General features: G+C 41.1%; 1 protein-coding gene across 1 annotated transcript in view; it reads right to left on the bottom strand.

The window, feature by feature from the left end:
* LOC126234353 (uncharacterized) overlaps positions 1–19,976 on the bottom strand; it is a 135,259-nt gene that overhangs the window by 12,431 nt on the left and 102,852 nt on the right. The window contains exon 5 of the mRNA XM_049943041.1: positions 19,510–19,536. Within this exon, the coding sequence (XP_049798998.1) occupies positions 19,510–19,536 (27 nt within the window). The remainder of the gene's footprint in view (positions 1–19,509; positions 19,537–19,976) is intronic.

Raw genomic sequence — 19,976 nt, 5'->3', positions numbered from 1 at the left:
AGGTGCTGTGGCTGCTGGCCTTCCCCCACTCCTTCATACACACCATCACGTGCCTTCTAGTTGGGGCGACTTCACAGATTATGATCAATGGACATATTGCAGGCAAGATCACTATCACCTGTTCTGTGAGGCAAGGTTCCCCCTGTTGGTGGATATGCATGCCATTGCTGTGGAGCCACTGTTACATAGACCATGATGCCATCCACATGGACTTACGCTGAGAGACCATACCTTTGTCTGCCATATGTACATGGACGATCCAGTGTTTTTAGTGCATACCCCAGATTCTGTCCAAACATCACTGGACTGGAGTGCCCATTAGTGTGCCATAGCCAGAAGCTGCTTGAACTTGGAGAAGTATGGAGCAAAGATCATCAGCAGTGGCTTCGCAGAAGGGAGCTTTACCGCATTCCCACTCTGGGGAATGATCAAATGTTTGTGGTTTATCTTCACACATGACAGTCGATGGATGGCGCGCCTTACCTATACCTGTCTCCTACAACACATATGTATGGATGTCTGTAGCAACTTGCTGCGATATTTGAACGTGGTCCAGTGGGTATCTTGGGTATGACGTTTTATCTGTATAATAAGATAAATGCAATGATATGGATTATAGGTTTGACCGTATTGTATCTTTACTGAGATGATGACAAACACTCTCAATTTTTGGACCTCCCAATCAGAAAGATTCACTCGTCTACGACACCACCTGCATTACGCCAAATACTTCACTAATTATCTGAGTAGTGTCTTCTTGGAATCTACCCACAGTTGGGGTGTGTCGAGTATGAGAAGTTAACGTTATGTGCATGTTAATTTTACGAAACGAACTAGAAAAAGTGACAGAACCTTATGAACCCTTTCTTTCTGAAGACGCCTGGCCCTAATGGTTGATTAGAAGGATCCGTGGACATGTTGATCGATGGTAACAACAGGTGTAGTGTCTAATATTGGTTCCACTGGAAGGGCGGCCTTCACGTTCTATTTATGCTTAAATTTTGTTCTTGTTGCGGTTTGACTACTTTTTTACTCCCAGACGGACGTTATTGTAAGAATAAAGATGTTTTGTTTAACCTGCCTTCCTGAAAGGGAAGAAGGGGGAGTGGTCCAGGGACAGGAAGGGAGAGGCATGAAGGTAGGAATCCCAGCCCACCCTGCCTGTACAGACCTGAAGCTGATAGCTCTACCTCACTAAAAAAAGAAAAGGTCGCTAATGTAGTCTTGTTTGGTGATGACACTTGACCCAAGGGTACGTCAGTTCGATTCCCAGTGGCAGAAAAAATTTTCACCGCCAGTATTTTGCCACCAAGGGGAGGAAAGGTGGTGGTATACGGTTCCTCACACGAGAATTTGCGTCAATGTCCTGATTTAAATACCACATCTCGACAAAGTGTCTAATGAAATGCAGGCATGTGACACTTTTGATGATGATCTGTTCGTTGGAATGGGATGTTAAGCTTGGCAGCCCCATTTGTGCTACTCGCGAAGAGTAGGCTGGAGCCAGCACCAGGTTTCAGCCTCGGCCTTCCCTCGTTGCCGTCATCATACCACACAAACATTACACAACACTACACACAATACATACCTGTAGTAATACAGATATTGTAATGGAGCTGTTGTAAATAAAAAGAAAACAAGAAAGCTAGTGACAGTGCAACAAGTGTACAAAATGTATTCCATAGTCAAGATGCTGGTGCACCATACTGATTCTCTCCCGTGCAAGGAGTGGCTTTTCGGTAGTCGTCCACAAGCAGTGAGACCATATGGGACTTGAATAAAGAGATGTATTTTAAAAACGATTGCGGCGAATATTAAAGATTTTCACCATGGTGGAGTAATTCACCACCTTAGCATGTTCAGGGCCATTGTTGCTTTTAAATTTGGCTGATGTTAAAAAGGTAAAGCTACAGATGTAAGCTTTTAGGTACGTTTACAAACTTTTAAATGAGCACAGCTGTTTTAATTTTTTTATTGAGATGGATCTAAAAAGGGAGAATGCCTTGGCTGCTCAATAGTTTTCTCTGCTTGTGTCTTCAGAGTCTGCCTAGCAGATGCATAAAGGAAACATGTTTCCGATCTGATCCGATCCTCTTTGTGATCTATATGCTCTTCAAAATATGTATGTGGGTGAAAAGGTTCTGCAAAATATGCAAAATGCACTTCTTTTGTGACAACATTGTGGATATATGGTGGTGCCCCGCTAGGTACCTGGGCACATGGGAATAAAAGGCAACCAGCAAGCGAATATGGTGCTGATGAAAGTCTGTAAGGGGTGACAGCTGAACAAAGCACCATTCGCCAAATGTCTATGAACTCGCTGTTCAGCCAGAAAGTCAGGTGTGAATGGGTGGGAGAGCAGCCCGAGATGAGGCACACGAAATTGAATTGTGGCCTGAGGGGTCAACTAACCACCTGTGGCGCCCCTCCCGCCAGTCAAATGGGCAGGGCGGAAACCTGCTCACTTGTCCTCATATCACATGTAGCTCTTTGTGCACGCGGTTACACCCATTTGTGAAATTTGGTGAACAGTTCAGACTCCAACCTAAGCTGTTAGGATGGAGGCTTAATGTACTTCAGGGCGATGTCTAATCCCCTATTAGTCCAGTGATCAGTCAGGCAGAAATGATTTAATTCAGGATATATATATATATATATATATATATATATATATATATATATATATATATATATATATATATGTTAGATTGCTATAATTTTCTTTTAGCTACTCTGATCCCCCCAAGATCGTTGTAAGGGCGCTAGGGATGGTAATGTCATGCACCCAACAATGTTTGTCATTGTCATCACTACACATATATGTCATATTAACTGACATAAAACAACCAGATGACGAAGGTTAAATCACTGACATGCACAGTGGGAATGAACTATAGCATATTGTGACTGTTAACTGGAAACTTGAAGTTTTAGATGATACTAATAAGTCACAGAAACGTCTTGCCAAAAATGTTCCCTGTGACTCCTCAATCTTTTCTCATGTGGAAAATAATCTCAATAGCAAGCAATGCTGCGACACAGTGGGGTGGGGGTTACTCTTTCAGGGAATCCACCAGCTCATACACAAGTGGGAAAAATGTGTCTTTTTATCTTCCTTTAGAAGGTATTAAACTAACATTATTACCAACAATCACACCTGTGACCATTTACTAAATGAAATTCGAGAGCAAGAATTAAAGATGTAATTTAATAATTGCTAAAGTCATGCTTCCTTCCAGAGTCTGTAGTAATTTTGTCCATTTTATAAGGAAAATTTTATAAGAATGTAAGCTTTCCTAGCAGTTGTCATGATGTTAACAGTTATTCTGTACTTTTAGTTACTTAGTTACGTGTTCCCTTGATCAATCTCATGGTAACTATTATGATGTGAAATATGTCAAGTGCATAAGAAATCCACACATGAATCAAGGGTTTTTAAGCTTAAAATTTTTATTACCCACGCCATTCCCTTAAATGGCACAAATGCATAAATTGTATCTATAGATTTATTTATTCCTATTCAAGAATTCATCTATGGGATAGAAGGAGTTGTCAAGGAGATACGATTTCAATTTATTTTTGAAACTATTACTGTTGTCTGTCAGACATTTTACTCCATCTGGTAATTTATCGAAAAATTTGGAAGCAGCATATTTTACCCTTTTCTGTGCCAAAGATAGGTTAAGTAGAGTATATTGGAAGTCTTTCTTTCCTCTGGTATTATAATCATGAATGCCACTGTTGTTTTTAAATTGGCCCATGTTGCTGAGAACAAATTTCATTACTGACTAAATGTACTATGAGGATGTTGTAAGAATTCCTAACCTTTTAAACAGATGCCTACGAGATGTAGGACTATGAGCCCCACACGTTATTCTAACCTCTTTTTTTTTGAGCAGGAATACTTTTTGCTAGGTGTTCAGTTACTCTAAAATATCATTCCGTGTGACATCAGAGAGTGAAAGTATGCAGAGTATGTTAGCCTACTAATTTCTATATCCTCAGAATTGACAATTATTCTGACTGCAAAAATTTCTAAACCTGGTCGCTTTAGGAGATCCAAAAGATTAATTTTCCAATTAAGATTTTCATCTATATGTACACACAGAAACTTAGCATGCCCTACCCTGGCTACTGACTTCTGTTGATGTGTTATATTTATTGAAGGAACTGTACTCCCTGCATCAAAAAAATTGGATGTACTGTGTTTTTTTTAAAGTTCAGAGCAAATTCATTTACAGAAAACCAATTAACAACTTTTCCAAAGACATTGTTTGCATAATTTTCTGTTGGAGTTTTTTACTGGATTAATAATGACACTTGTATCAGCAGCAAACATTGTCAATTTAGCTTCTTGTTACAGATATGAAGGGAGGTCATTCAAACATAGCAAGAACAGAAGGGGACCTATGATCGAAACCTGTGGAACACCTAATGGTTCAAATGGCTCTGAGCACTATGGGACTCAACTGCTGTGGTTATCAGTCCCCTAGAACTTAGAACTACTTAAACCTAACTAACCTAAGGACATCACACACATCCATGCCCGAGGCAGGATTCGAACCTGCGACCGTAGCAATCGCACGGCTCCGGACAGCGCGCCTAGAACCGCGAGACCACCGCGGCCGGCAAACACCTAATGTGATTTCACCCCAGTTAGATGAAGTGGGAAACTTCCTTATATCACTTAATCCATATGAAATAAACTTTTTGCTTCCTGTTCTGTAGACATGACTTAAACCATTTATATGCTGTTCCTTTTATACCATAGAATTGTAATTTCTGTAACCTAATGTCATGGTTCACACAATCAATTGCTTTGGATAAGTCACAGAAAATTTCTATTGGTGACATTTTGTTATTTGAAGACTGTATTATGTAGGCAATGAAATTTTTTATTGCTGTGTCAGAGGAACAGCATTTTTGAAATCTGAACTGTTATTTACTAAGTATCCAATTACTGTTGAGGTGGCTAACCACACTTGAGTACTTTACTTCCTCGATTATTTTTGAAAATACTGTATGCAAGGATACTGGGTGGTAATTATTGACGTCTGTGGTGTCTCTGTTTTGTAGAGAGGCTTGATAATGGCATATTTTAGCCTGTCTGGGAAACTACTTGAGTTAGTGATGGATTACGATATATGATTCAGAACATCAAGTGTAACTGCTGCACATTGTTTCAATATCTTGTTAGAAATGTCATCTACTCCAGCAGAACACTTATTTTTCAAAATTTAATGATTTTCCTTATTTCACAAGAGGTTGTTAGATGAAAATTAACCTGACAAAGAGTTCTCATAACTGACACTTCCATGTACAGTTTGGATTTTTATTTTGAACTATTGTCACTAATTTTTCCATCTGCACTTAATAAATGGTTGTTAAATACATTAGCTATTTGTGTACTGTTGCTTAAGATGGTCTCATTTTTTGTAATAGTGAAACACACACCAAAAAAAGTTTTGCATCATCCCAGTACCCAGAACTCCTGAAGATAGACATTGACTGTGAATACTGTATCACAGACACAGTCCTTTTGACTGTTCAGAGATGTCACTAAACCCATCCAAAGATATAAACTACCACGCATGAGCAGCGCCTATTAGACAGAGAGGGTCTCACAGCTGATCAGTTCCAGTGATTCCACCAGGAAGGAGGTACACGGCTCGTGTTGTCTGTAGCTCAGCCATGCCTAGATGGTCAATACCGCGGTTCAATCGCGTCCGCATTGATACTTTGTGCTAGGAAGGGCTGTCAACAACGGAAGCGTCCAGGTGTCTTGGAGTGAACGAAAGCGATGTTGTTCTGACATGGAGGAGATATAGAAAGACAAGAACTGTTAATGACAGCTTCGCTCAGGCCGCCCAAGGGCTACTACTGCAGTGAATGACCGCAACGGATTATGGCTCAGAGGAACCCTGACACAAAGCCACCATGTTGAATAATGCATTTCGTGCAGCCAGAGGACGTCGTGTTACGACTAAAACTGTGCACAATAGGCTGCATGATGCGCAACTTCACTCCTGACGTCCATGGCGAGGTCCATCTTTGCAACCAGGACACCGTACAGCGTGGTACAGATGGGCCAAACAACATGCCAAATGGACCGCTCAGGACTAGCATCACGTTCTCATCACCGATGAGTGTCGCAAATGCCTTCAACCGGAAAATTGTTGAAGACATGTTTGGAGGCAACCCTGTCAGGCTGAATGTCTTACACGAGTTCAACAAGGTGGAGGTTCCCTGCTATTTTGGGGCGGCATTACGTGGGGTTGACGTACGCTGCTGGTGGTCATGAAAGGTGCCGTGATCTCTGTACGATACATGAATACCATCCTCCGACTCATAGTGCAACCGTATCGGCAGCATATTGGCGAGGCATTCGTCTTCAAGGACGACAATTCGCGCCCCCATCGTGAACATCTTGTGAATGACTTTCTTCAGGACAACGACATTGCTCGACTAGAGTGGTCAGTGTGTTCTCCAGACACGAACGCTGTTGAACATGCCTAGTATAGATTGAAAATGGCTGTTTATGGACGACGTGGCCCACCAACCACTCTGAGGGATCTATGCCGAATCGCTTTTGAGAAGTGGGACAATCTGGACCAACAGTGCCTTGATGAACGTGTCGATTGTATGCCATGACGAATACAGGCATGCATTTACATCTACATCTGCATCTACATTTATACTCCGCAAGCTACCCAACGGTGTGTGGTGGAGGGCACTTTACGTGCCACTGTCATTACCTCCTTTTCGTGTTACAGTCGCTTATGGTTCGCGGGAAGAACGACTGTCTGAAAGCCTCCGTGCGCGCTCGAATCTCTCTAATTTTACATTCGTGATCTCCTCGGGAGGTATAAGTAGGGGGAAGCAATATATTCGATACCTCATCCAGAAACGCACCCTCTCGAAACCTGGCGAGCAAGCTACACCGCGATGCAGAGCGCCTCTCTTGCAGAGTCTGCCACTTGAGTTTGTTAAACATCTCCGTAACGCTATCACGGTTACCAAATAACCCTGTGACGAAACGCGCCGCTCTTCTTTGGATCTTCTCTATCTCCTCCGTCAACCCGATCTGGTACGGATCCCACACTGATTAGCAATACTCAAGTATAGGTCGAACGAGTGTTTTGTAAGCCACCTCCTTTGTTGATGGACTACATTTTCTATGGACTCTCCCAATGAATCTCAACCTGGTACCCGCCCTACCAATTAATTTTTTATGATCAATCCACTTCAAACCGTCCCGCACGCATACTCCCAGATATTTTACAGAAGTAACTGCTACCAGTGTTTGTTCCGCTATCATATAATCATACAATAAAGGATCCTTCTTTCTATGTATTCGCAATACATTACATTTGTCTATGTTAAGGGTCAGTTGCCACTCCCTGCACCAAGTGCCTATCCGCTGCAGATCTTCCTGCATTTCTCTACAATTTTCTAATGCTGCAACTTCTATGTATACTACAGCATCACCCGCGAAAAGCCGCATGCAACTTCCGACACTATCTACTAGGTCATTTATATATATTGTGAAAAGCAGTGGTCCCATAACACTCCCCTGTGGCACGCCTGAGGTTAATTTAACGTCTGTAGACGTCTCTCCATTGATAACAACATGCTGTGTTCTGTTTGCTAAAAACTCTTCAATCCAGCCACACAGCTGGTCTGATATTCCGTAGGCTCTTACTTTGTTTATCAGGCGACAGTGCGGAACTGTATCGAACGCCTTCCGGAAGTCAAGAAAAATAGCATCTACCTGGGAGCCTGTATCTAATATTTTCTGGGTCTCATGAACAAATAAAGCGAGTTGGGTCTCACACGATCGCTGTTTCCGGAATCCATGTTGATTCCTACATAGTAGATTCTGGGTTTCCAAAAACGACATGATACTCGAGCAAAAAACATGTTCTAAAATTCTACAACAGATCGACGTCAGAGATATAGGTCTATAGTTTTACGCATCTGCTCGACGACCCTTCTTGAAGACTGGGACTACCTGTGCTCTTTTCCAATCATTTGGAACCCTCCGTTCCTGTAGAGACTTGCGGTACACGGCTGTTAGAAGGGGGGCAATTTCTTTCGCGTACTCTGTGTAGAATCGAATTGGTATCCCGTCAGGTCCAGTGGACTTTCCTCTGTTGAGTGATTCCAGTTGCTTTTCTATTCCTTGGACACTTATTTCGATGTCAGCCATTTTTTCGTTTGTGCGAGGATTTAGAGAAGGAACTGCAGTGCGGTCTTCCTCTGTGAAACAGCTTTGGAAAAAGGTGTTTAGTATTTCAGCTTTACGCGTGTCATCCTCTGTTTCAATGCCATCATCATCCCGGAGTGTTTGGATATGCTGTTTCGAGCCACTTACTGAGTTAACGTAAGACCAGAACTTCCTAGGATTTTCTGTCAAGTCGGTACATAGAATTTTACTTTCAAATTCACTGAACGCTTCACGCATAGCCCTCCTTACGCTAACTTTGACATCGTTTAGCTTCTGTTTGTCTGAGAGATTTTGGTTGTTTATGGACGACGTGGCCCACCAACCACTCTGAGGGATCTATGCCGAATCGCTTTTGAGAAGTGGGACAATCTGGACCAACAGTGCCTTGATGAACGTGTCGATTGTATGCCATGACGAATACAGGCATGCATCTACATCTACATCTGCATCTACATTCATACTCCGCAAGCTACCCAACGGTGTGTGGTCTCACACGATCGCTGTTTCCGGAATCCATGTTGATTCCTACATAGTAGATTCTGGGTTTCCAAAAACGACATGATACTGTACCTATAACGATTTCAGCTTCGGTGCTTTCTACCAGCGCTTGAAGTTCCGGTACTTTACCAACGCAGCTTCGACAGTTTACAATTACAATACCGATTGCTGCTTGGTCCCCGCATGTCCTGACTTTGCCCCGCACCCGTTGAGGCTGTTGCCCTTTCATCCCGCTAGCGAGACTGGCAGTCTTCACCAAATCAGATAGCCGCCGGAAGCCAGAGAGGATTTCCTCCGATCCATAGCGACACACATCATTGGTGCCGACATGAGCGACCACTTTGTTGTTGTACCACGGTGGGTTTTTCCCGTCCCTCACGGTTTTACTCGGCACGTACCTGTCCAAAACGTATTTAACGATTGCCTTGAACTTTTTCCATAAACACTCAACACTGTCAGTGTCGGAACAGAAATTTTCGTTTTGATCTGTTAGGTAGTCTGAAATCTGCCTTCTATTACTCTTGCTAAACAGATAAACCTTCCTCCCTTGCTTTATATTCCTATTAACTTCCATATTTAGGGACGCTGCAACGGTCTTATGATCACTGATTCCCTGTTCTGCACTCACAGAGTCGAAAAGTTCGGGTCTGTTTGTTATCAGCAGGTCCAAGATGTTATCTCCACGAGTCGGTTCTCTGTTTAATTGCTCGAGGTAATTTTCGGATAGTGCACTCAGTATAATGTCACTCGATGCTCTGTCCCTACCACCCGTCCTAAACATCTGAGTGTCCCAGTCTATATCGGGCAAATTGAAATCTCCACCTAAGACTATAACATGCTGAGAAAATTTATGTGAAATGTATTCCAAATTTTCTCTCAGTTGTTCTGCCACTAATGCTGCTGAGTCGGGAGGTCGGTAAAAGGAGTCAATTATTAACCTAGCTCGGTTGTTGAGTGTAACCTCCACCCATAATAATTCACAGGAACTATCCACTTCTACTTCACTACAGGATAAACTACTACTAACAGCGACGAACACTCCACCACCGGTTGCATGCAATCTATCCTTTCTAAACACCGTCTGTACCTTTGTAAAACTTTCTGCAGAATTTATCTCTGGCTTCAGCCAGCTTTCTGTACCTATAACGATTTTAGCTTCGGTGCTTTCTATCAGCGCTTGAAGTTCCGGTACTTTACCAACGCAGCTTCGACAGTTTACAATTACAATACCGATTGCTGCTTGGTCCCCGCATGTCCTGACTTTGCCCCGCACCCGTTGAGGCTGTTGCCCTTTCTGTACTTGCCCAAGGCCATCTAACCTAAAAAACCGCCCAGCCCACGCCACACAACCCCTGCTACCCGTGTAGCCGCTTGTTGCGTGTAGTGGACTCCTGACCTATCCAGCGGAACCCGAAACCCTACCACTCTATGGCGCAAGTCGAGGGATCTGCAGCCCACAGGGTCGCAGAACCGTCTCAGCCTCTGATTCAGACCCTCCACTCGGCTCTGTACCAAAGATCCGCAGTCAGTCCTGTCGACGATGCTGCAGATGGTGAGCTCTGCTTTCATCCCGCTAGCGAGACTGGCAGTCTTCACCAAATCAGATAGCCGCCGGAAGCCAGAGAGGATTTCCTCCGATCCATAGCGACACACACCATTGGTGCCGACATGAGCGACCACCTGCAGATGGGTACACCCTGTACCCTTCATGGCATCCGGAAGGACACTTTCCACATCTGGAATGACTCCCCCCGGTATGCACACGGAGTGCACATTGGTTTTCTTCCCCTCTCTTGCTGCCATATCCCTAAGGGGCCCCAATACGCACCTGACGTTGGAGGTCCCAACTACCAGTAATACCACCCTCTGCGACCACCCGGATCTTGCAGACTGAGGGGCAACCTCTGGAACAGGACAAGCAGCCATGTCAGGCCGAAGATCAGTATCAGCCTGAGACAGAGCCTGAAACCGGTTCGTCAGACAAACTGGAGAGCCCTTCCGTTCAGCCCTCCGGAATGTCTTTCGCCCCTTGCCACACCTTGAGACGATCTCCCACTCTACCACAGGCGAGGGATCAGCCTCAATGCGGGCAGTATCCCGGGCAACCACAGTCGTAGTCCGATCAGGGGATGCGTGGGACGAGCTGGCCGTCCCCGACAAACCCCCATCCGGACCCCCACAGTGATGCCCATTAGCAACAGCCTCAAGCTGTGTGACCGAAGCCAGCACTGCCTGAAGCTGGGAACGAAGGGATGCCAACTCAGCCTGCATCCGAACACAGCAGTTGCAGTCCCTATCCATGCTAAAAACTGTTGTGCAAAGAACGTCTGAATTAATCTACAGAGAGTGCAAACAAATCGACACAAAATTTAAACAGTTATTAAAATACAAGATTGCCTAGTAAATGCAGTAATGCTGCTACTTGCGCACTGCTGACACACTGCTCGGCGGCGGAAGGAGACTACGCGATTTTACACTATTCAGGTACTAAAACGCGATGCGACAACTCTCAAATACTATAATACGCCCGAAATTTATGGATTAAACAATGCAAGTACCAAAAACACGCAAAGAAATTAAGAATTAAACTATGTAAGAAATGAGTGAGCTAGGAGTATACGACTTGCTGCTGCAGCTGCTTATCCAACGGCGGCAGGGAGCACACCCTTGCATCAGTGCAAGACGACGTGCTACTGGGTATTAGAGTTACCAGTGTGTACAGCAATCTGGACCACCACCTCTGAAGGTCTCACTGTACAACATGCAATGTGTGGTTTTTAATGAGCAATAAAAAGGGCGGAAATGATGTTCATGTTCATCTCTATTCCAACTTTCAGTACAGCTTCTGGAACTGTCGGAACCTAGGTGATGTAAAATTTTTTTCGTTGTGTTTACTACCTACGCCAGCGGTTACTTTTCCTGTCTCGCTACTTATAATGTTCCATACTAATTTGATTTTATTGCCCAAGTTGTTAATTTCATCTCTAACGTACATATTCCTTGATTTTTTAACTACTTTTCTCAGTATGTTACAATAAGTTTTATAGTGTAGAATTACTTCTGGGTCTTTAATAATTCTTGCTGCCTCATAAAGTTTTCTTTATCTTTCTATAGTAATCCAAGGTTGCTTTGAAATTTGTTTTGTGTTCATCTAGTAATTTTTTTGGGCAACAAAGTTCGAAAAGGGATATAAATTTGTCAAGAAATATGTTGCATTTATCATTAGCATTTGTCTCATTATAAACATCACCCAAATTAACGTTTCTTAAACTTTCTCTGAAGTGCTTTATAGGTACCGGGTTGAGCAACCATACACTTTTACTTAATAGTTTCTGAACTGTAAACCCTGCTAGATTTTGTAAGTTAAACACTTGTGCATCATGGTTGGATAATTCATTTATGATAGGAAAAGTATGTGTTAGATTTACAACCTCTTACTGTACAAATACATTATCTATTAGAGTGCTACTATCTTGAGCTATACATGTAGCGAAATTGATCGCTGATTGTAAGTTATGCCATATGTCATTAATAACACTTGTAGTTCACTTTTCCTATCAGAATTGCTTAGAAAGTTTACACTGAAATCACCACAGATTTATAACTTCTCCTTTTTGTGTGACAGACAGCATAATAGGGAATAAAACATTTTTATGAATAGGATTCCTTACTGCGCTGTCAGTCAGGCATCAGCAAGCAGTTAATAGTCTGTGGTGACTTCAGTGCAGATTTTCTAATGGATTCTGATAGGAAAAGTGATCTGGAAACCTTCCTTGGAACCTACAATTAGCTCTCAGTAGTTAACTTTCCAACACGGGTGGATGAAGACAGCAGGTCCCTAAATGATAATGTTTTCTTTGAGGAGGGTCAAAGCAAGAAAATAACTGCTTGCTCAGTAACAAATGCTCTCTCTGATCATGATGCACAGCTAGTCAGGATAAATGACACAGTGCCTTACAGTGTGGATGTACTTCAGTGGAAGTCAGTTAGAATCATTAATGACTACAGGGCAAATATTTTTAAGAGTAGTTCACAAGAAACAACCTGGGATGAAATTTATACAGAGCCAAATGCCAATATAAAATTTAATCTATTCCATGATAAATTCATGTCAGCTTTCCACTTAAGCTAATCAGAAGGGACATTAAACAGCCACGTAAAAAACTATGGGTCACTAAGCGGATTAAAGTATCTTGTGAAAGGAAAAGGGAATGTATCTTTTGGCAAGAACAAGTAGAGACCCTGCAGAAGTTACACACTACAAAAACTACTCAAAATTGCTAAGAAAGGTTATTAAAAAATTAAGAAACATGCACATAATGTCAGAAATCAGTATGTCTGACGACAGAGTTAAGGCAAAATGGACGACAGGGAAGCAACAGACAGGACAACCAACCACAGAATAGGATAACTTTATTACTGAATTGAATGGAAGGGTTTTAAATGACAAGTCACAGGTAGCAAATATATTTAATAATCATTTCTTAAACATAGTAGAAAGCATAGGGACCAACAGTTCAAGAGAAATATCACAGCAATCTGTTGAAGAAGTAACTCTTATAAAATTACATCATATGAATGTACTTGTGAATTAAGAGGGTCATACATACCCTTAAGAATAAAAGCTCTTCTGGTTTTGATGGTGTTTCCAATAGAGTACTAAAGATTTGTTCTCATATAATAAGTCCAGTATTGTCTGAAATATGTGATGCATCACTAACTCAAGGTATTTTTCCAGAGAGACTAAAATATGCCATTGTTAAACCCCTCTTTAAGAAAGGTGATAAGAGAGACATCAGTAAATGCTGACCTCTTTCACTGCTGAAATCATTTTCCAAAATTTTTGAGAAGGTGATATATTCTGTAATAGTATCTTACCTTGGCAACAATAATATCCTCAGCAAATCACAGTGAGGATTTCAGAAGGGTTGCACTACTAAGAATGTCATTTACATGTTCCTGCACCAGATACTACAAGCATTAAAGAACCAAATAGCACTGGTAGGTATTTTCTGTGACCTATTCAAGGCATTTGATGGTGTGGCTCATAGCATACTCCCAGATAAACCAAAGTTCTATGGAATTGATGGTACAGCCAGCAAATGGATCACATCATGTTGTTGTTGTTGTTGTGGTCTTCAGTCCTGAGACTGATTTGATGCAGCTCTCCATGCTACTCTATCCTGTGCAAGCTTCTTCATCTCCCAGTACCTACTGCAACCTACATCCTTCTGAATCTGCTTAGTGTATTCATCTCTTGGTCTCCCTCTACGATTTTTACCCTCCACGCTGCCCTCCAATGCTAAATTTGTGATCCCTTGATGCCTCAAAACATGTCCTACCAACCGATCCCTTCTTCTAGTCAAGTTGTGCCACAAACTTCTCTTCTCCCCAATCCTATTCAATACCTCCTCATTAGTTACGTGATCTACCCATGTAATCTTCAGCATTCTTCTGTAGCACCACATTTCGAAAGCTTCTATTCTCTTCTTGTCCAAACTGGTCATCGTCCATGTTTCACTTCCATACATGGCTACACTCCATACAAATACTTTCAGAAACGACTTCCTGACACTTAAATCTATACTCGAAGTTAACAAATTTCTCTTCTTCAGAAACGATTTCCTTGCCATTGCCAGTCTACATTTTATATCCCCTCTACTTCGACCATCATCAGTTATTTTACTCCCTAAATAGCAAAACTCCTTTACTACATTAAGTGTCTCATTTCCTAATCTAATCCCCTCACCATCACCCAATTTAATTTGACTACATTCCATTATCCTCGTTTTGCTTTTGTTGATGTTCATCTTATACCCTCCTTTCATGACACTGTTCATTCCGTTCAACTGCTCTTCCAAGTCCTTTGCTGTCTCTGACAGAATTACAATGTCATCGACGAACCTCAAAGTTTTTACTTCTTCTCCATGAATTTTAATACCTACTCCGAATTTTTCTTTTGTTTCCTTTACTGCTTGCTCAATATACAGATTGAATAACATCGGGGAGAGGCTACAACCCTGTCTCACTCCTTTCCCAACCACTGCTTCCCTTTCATGCCCCTCGACTCTTATAACTGCCATCTGGTTTCTGTACAAATTGTAAATAGCCTTTCGCTCCCTGTATTTTACCCCTGCCACCTTCAGAATTTGAAAGAGAGTATTCCAGTTAACGTTGTCAAAAGCTTTCTCTAAGTCTACAAATGCTAGAAACGTAGGTTTGCCTTTTCTTAATCTTTCTTCTAAGATAAGTCGTAAGGTTAGTATTGCCTCACGTGTTCCAATATTTCTATGGAATCCAAACTGATCTTCCCCGAGGTCCACTTCTACCAGTTTTTCCATTCGTCTGTAAAGAATTCGAGTTAGTATTTTGCAGCTGTGATTTATTAAACTGATAGTTCGGTAATTTTCACATCTGTCAACACCTGCTTTCTTTGGGATTGGAATTATTATATTCTTCTTGAAGTCTGTGGGTGTTTCGCCTGTCTCATACATCTTGCTCACCAGATGGTAGAGTTTTGTCATGACTGGTTCTCCCAAGGCCATCAGTAGTTCTAATGGAATGTTGTCTACTCCCGGGGCCTTGTTTCGACTCAGGTCTTTCAGTGCTCTGTCAAACTCTTCATGCAGTATCTTATCTCCAATTTCATCTTCATCTACATCCTCTTCCATTTCCATAATATTGTCCTCAAGTACATCGCCCTTGTATAAACCCTCTATATACTCCTTCCACCTTTCTGCCTTCCCTTCTTTGCTTAGAACTGGGTTTCCATCTGAGCTCTTGATATTCATACAAGTGGTTCTCTTCTCTCCAAAGGTCTCTTTAATTTTCCTGTAGGCTGTATATATCTTACCCCTAGTGAGACAAGCCTCTACTTCCTTACATTTGTCCTCTAGCCATCCCTGCTTAGCTTGCACTTCCTGTCGATCTCATTTTTGAGACGTTTGTATTCCTTTTTGCCTGCTTCATTTACTGCATTTTTATATTTTCTCCTTTCATCAATTAAGTTCAATATTTCTTCTGTTACCCAAGGATTTCTATTAGCCCTCGTCTTTTTACCTACTTGATCCTCTGCTGCCTTCACTACTTCATCCCTCAGAGCTACCCATTCTTCTTCTACTGTATTTCTTTCCCCCATTACTGTCAATTGTTCCCTTACGCTCTTCCTGAAACTCTCTACAACCTCTGGTTTTTTCAGTTTATCCAGGTCCCATCTCCTTAAATTCCCACCTTTTTGCAGTTTCTTCGGTTTCAATCTGCAGTTCATAACCAATAGATTGTGGTCAGAATCCACATCTGCCCCTGGAAATGTCTTACAATTTAAAACCTGGTTCCTAAATCTCTGTCTTACCATTATATAATCTATCTGATACCTTTTAGTATCTCCAGGATTCTTCCAGGTATACAACCTTCTTTTATGATTCTTGAACCAAGTGTTAGCTATGATTAAGTTATGCTCTGTGCAAAATTCTACAAGGCGGCTTCCTCTTTCATTTCTTCCCCCCAATCCATATTCACCTACTATGTTTCCTTCTCTCCCTTTTCCTACTGACGAATTCCTGTCACCCATGACTATTAAATTTTCGTCTCCCTTCACTACCTGAATAATTTCTTTTATCTCGTCATACATTTCATCAATTTCTTCATCATCTGCAAAGCTAGTTGGCATATAAACTTGTACTACTGTAGTAGGCATGGGCTTTGTGTCTATCTTGGCCACAATAATGCGTTCACTATGCTGTTTGTAGTAGCTAACCTGCACTCCTATTTTTTTTATTCATTATTAAACCTACTCCTGCATTACCCCTATTTGATTTTGTATTTATAACCCTGTAATCACCTGACCAAAAGTCTTGTTCCTCCTGCCACCGAACTTCACTAATTCCCACTATACCTAACTTTAACCTATCCATTTCCCTTTTTAAATTTTCTAACCTACCTGCCCGATTAAGGGATCTGATGTTCCACGCTCCGATCCGTAGAACGCCAGTTTCCTTTCTCCTGATGACGACGTCCTCTTGAGTAGTCCCCGCCCGGAGATCCGAATGGGGGACTATTTTACCTCCGGAATATTTTACCCAAGAGGACGCCAACATCATTTAATCATACAGTAAAGCTGCATGTCCTCGGGAAAATTTACGGCTGTAGTTTCCCCCTTGCTTTCAGCCGTTGATCACATCATATCTAACCAAAAAAAATGCAGAAAGTAGTACTTAGTAGTAATTCAACCAACAGAATCCAGGGATATAATTCTGACTGGGTAGAAATCATGTATGGTGTTCCCCAAGGCTCAATCTGAGGTCTACTATTGTTTCTCATATATGCAAATAATCTACCGTCTAATGTACAACAAGCAGAATTAGTTCTTTTTGCAGATGACACCAGTATTGTATTGTAATTACTCCCAGTATACATACAGAAATGGAAGAAATGGTTACTAGATTTCTCAAAAGTATCATTGACTGGTTTTATGTGAATGGTCTCACCATGAATTTTAGAAATACACATCATATTCAGTTCTGCATCTCTAGTAATACTGCACCATTGATATGTAGAACACATGGTGATGAAATAATACATAGGGTGGAAACTTCAAAATTCTTAGCTGTCCATATTGATGAGAATTTAAGTTGAAAAACACATTTTGGAACTCAGAAAAAACTAAGTTTGGTCACATTTGCCCTTAGAATCATAGCAAATTTTGGGGAGTGAGAAATCAGTAAGTTGGCATATTTTGCCTATTTTCATTCAGCAATGTCATGTGGAATAATGTTCTGGGGTAACTCATCTTTAAGAAAGAAGGTCTTCATCGCCCAAAATCGTGCTGTAAAAATAATGTGTGGTGCTCACCCATGATCATCTTGTAAGCATCTGTTTAATGAGTTGGACATTCTGACTACTGCTTCACAGTATATTTATTCCCTCATGAAATTTGTTGGAAATAATCTACTAGAGTTCAAAAGGACAATGCAGTACATAAGTACAATACTAGAAGAAAAATAGACGTTTATTACACAACATAAATGTTGTCTTTAGCACAGAAAGCGGTGCACAACGCTGCAACAAAAATTTTTGACCACTTACCCAGTGGTATAAAATGTCCAACAGACAGCAAGGCAAAATTTGAAAATATATTGAAAAAGTTTCTCCCTGACAACTTCTATTCTGTAGAAGAATTTCTATGTTTGCAATGTGTAAGAGGTGGTGGAGAGGAATTACTAACTCAGTCTATATATCTTGTTTTCATTTTGGGGGAAAAAATTACCTGGTGTTGTTTAGAGTACAAATAGATGTACAAATTAATTTGCAATATGAATGTAAAATGACTCGTTCCACATCATGACGATTTATCATGCAAAAAGATGCATGGAAAATGAAAGTAACTAACGAACTAGCTCCTAATCTCCTAAAGGTGACCTGTACACTGCTGGCTAATATCAACGCTACATTAGCTAGCTGTAGTTCACATGCACAAACTTCGAAGTGCTGACCGACACAAAATTTGCTTACTTGTATAGTTTTGTATTTACGCTCTTCTTTTCTGTAAATGGCACCTCCTCCTTTATCGATGCTAGATCTGCAAGCGTAAGGTACTAGATTATTCCCATTTATACTGTCACTTTCCATCCACACAGTTAAATGGTGTTCAGACAGACAAAGTGCATCAGTCTCATTCTTATTTTTGATGTCATCTAAACACATGAACAGCTCATCCACTTTATTTTTTATTCCCCTGATATTTTGATGAAGAAAATATTACTCTTAGCGTTATCCTTATTTACTGTACATGAGGGTTCTTTTATTCTACTTTTCTTCATTGTTGTCTGTGTAGTCTTTGGCTTTAACCTAAAAAACCTGTCTCCATGGTCCCATTAACTACAGGGATCATCCCTTGTGTACGCTTTACAGTATCTCCTAACAGGAAAGCTAACTAATCTTTTCCCTTCCTGTTTAGGTGCAGGCCATGTGCAGTGGATCCCCACCTACCAACAGCATCAACTGGAACGATACTTACATGAGATTTTGCCAATGTTTGGAGCATCCTGTTTAGCTCAGTGTTAACATGCCTTACAACAGTGTTTACACAGGGCCAATCATGGCGCTGAAAGACCTCCACAAACCTAACATTTGTGTAGCCAGTTGCTGCTCCTATTTTATCTAGGTCACTCCTAATACTATATCTTGAATTCATAGGAATGCTGTTTCCTGCTCCCCCAACTATAATTACCTGATCTTCCCTCTCAAAGTCCCTGTATAGCTGACCTAAGTTTTCTGTCACCGGGCTAAGGCTAGTACTTCATTTTACAAAATTTGTGAGCTGGTATCCTGCACCTAATTTCTCCTGAAGGTGCTGGCCAACCCCCCCCCCCCCCCCATGACTGCTACCATAAAGCAGAATTCTCCTTTTGCTATTCTGATTTGTTCCTGACCTGTCTATTTCCTTTAAGCTAATATCTGCTTCAAACTACATTCAACTACATTAACTGTTACAGTATAGTTCTTATATAATCTTCGCCATCAAGGTTTCTGGGTGCATGCTGCATGCAGTGACTGGAATACAACCGCAGGAACAAGGCCAAAACGATGGATTAAGAGCTTCTGAAGTACTGATTTGTAGAAATACACAAAAACTTTTGATGTCAGTTGATTGTATGGCATGGTCACTGAAACTGGATTTTGTTATTACATCTCACGTAATAAATAATGTTGTGAAGAATCTGTTGCACAATTGAGACTGCATCCTCAGCAACAGGAAAAAGTTTGATTATATTGATGGTGCATACCTGCTAAAGTTGGAATGTATCCCAGAGCTGCAAAAAGAAAAGTAATGTAAATATATAAAGTCAACAAATTCTATATTTAGTAAATGTAAATGTACAAAAGTAAATGAGAGAAATGCATGACACTAGTATAGTTCTAAGTTTGTTCAGCAATGACAGTCGCTTGTCTACAATGAATACATAGCGAAATTGTGAAGCAAAAAAGAAAACTTTCTAATGATAGTTTAAAAACTTAATTTGAGACAGATTTCAATTAACAATGTTTTTAATATGTAATTTCTTTATCAGTCTTAAAACAAAAACCTTAGAATGGAAATCAGGTAACATTAACAACACATACTGATCACAGTGCCTGAGTGAACAATCAAAGATATTCAGTAAATATAGACAAATTATACCTACAAGGAACTATAAGGCTTGATGTGGCTGGATGTCTGAGTGTTTTAGCATCAGACTACAAATTCAGAGGT

The sequence above is a fragment of the Schistocerca nitens genome, chromosome 2 (assembly GCF_023898315.1).
Source record: "Schistocerca nitens isolate TAMUIC-IGC-003100 chromosome 2, iqSchNite1.1, whole genome shotgun sequence".
In the NCBI taxonomy this organism is placed as follows: domain Eukaryota; kingdom Metazoa; phylum Arthropoda; class Insecta; order Orthoptera; family Acrididae; genus Schistocerca; species Schistocerca nitens.
Note: the sequence above shows the minus strand (reverse complement) of the source record. Positions and strands in the feature narration are given on the sequence as shown.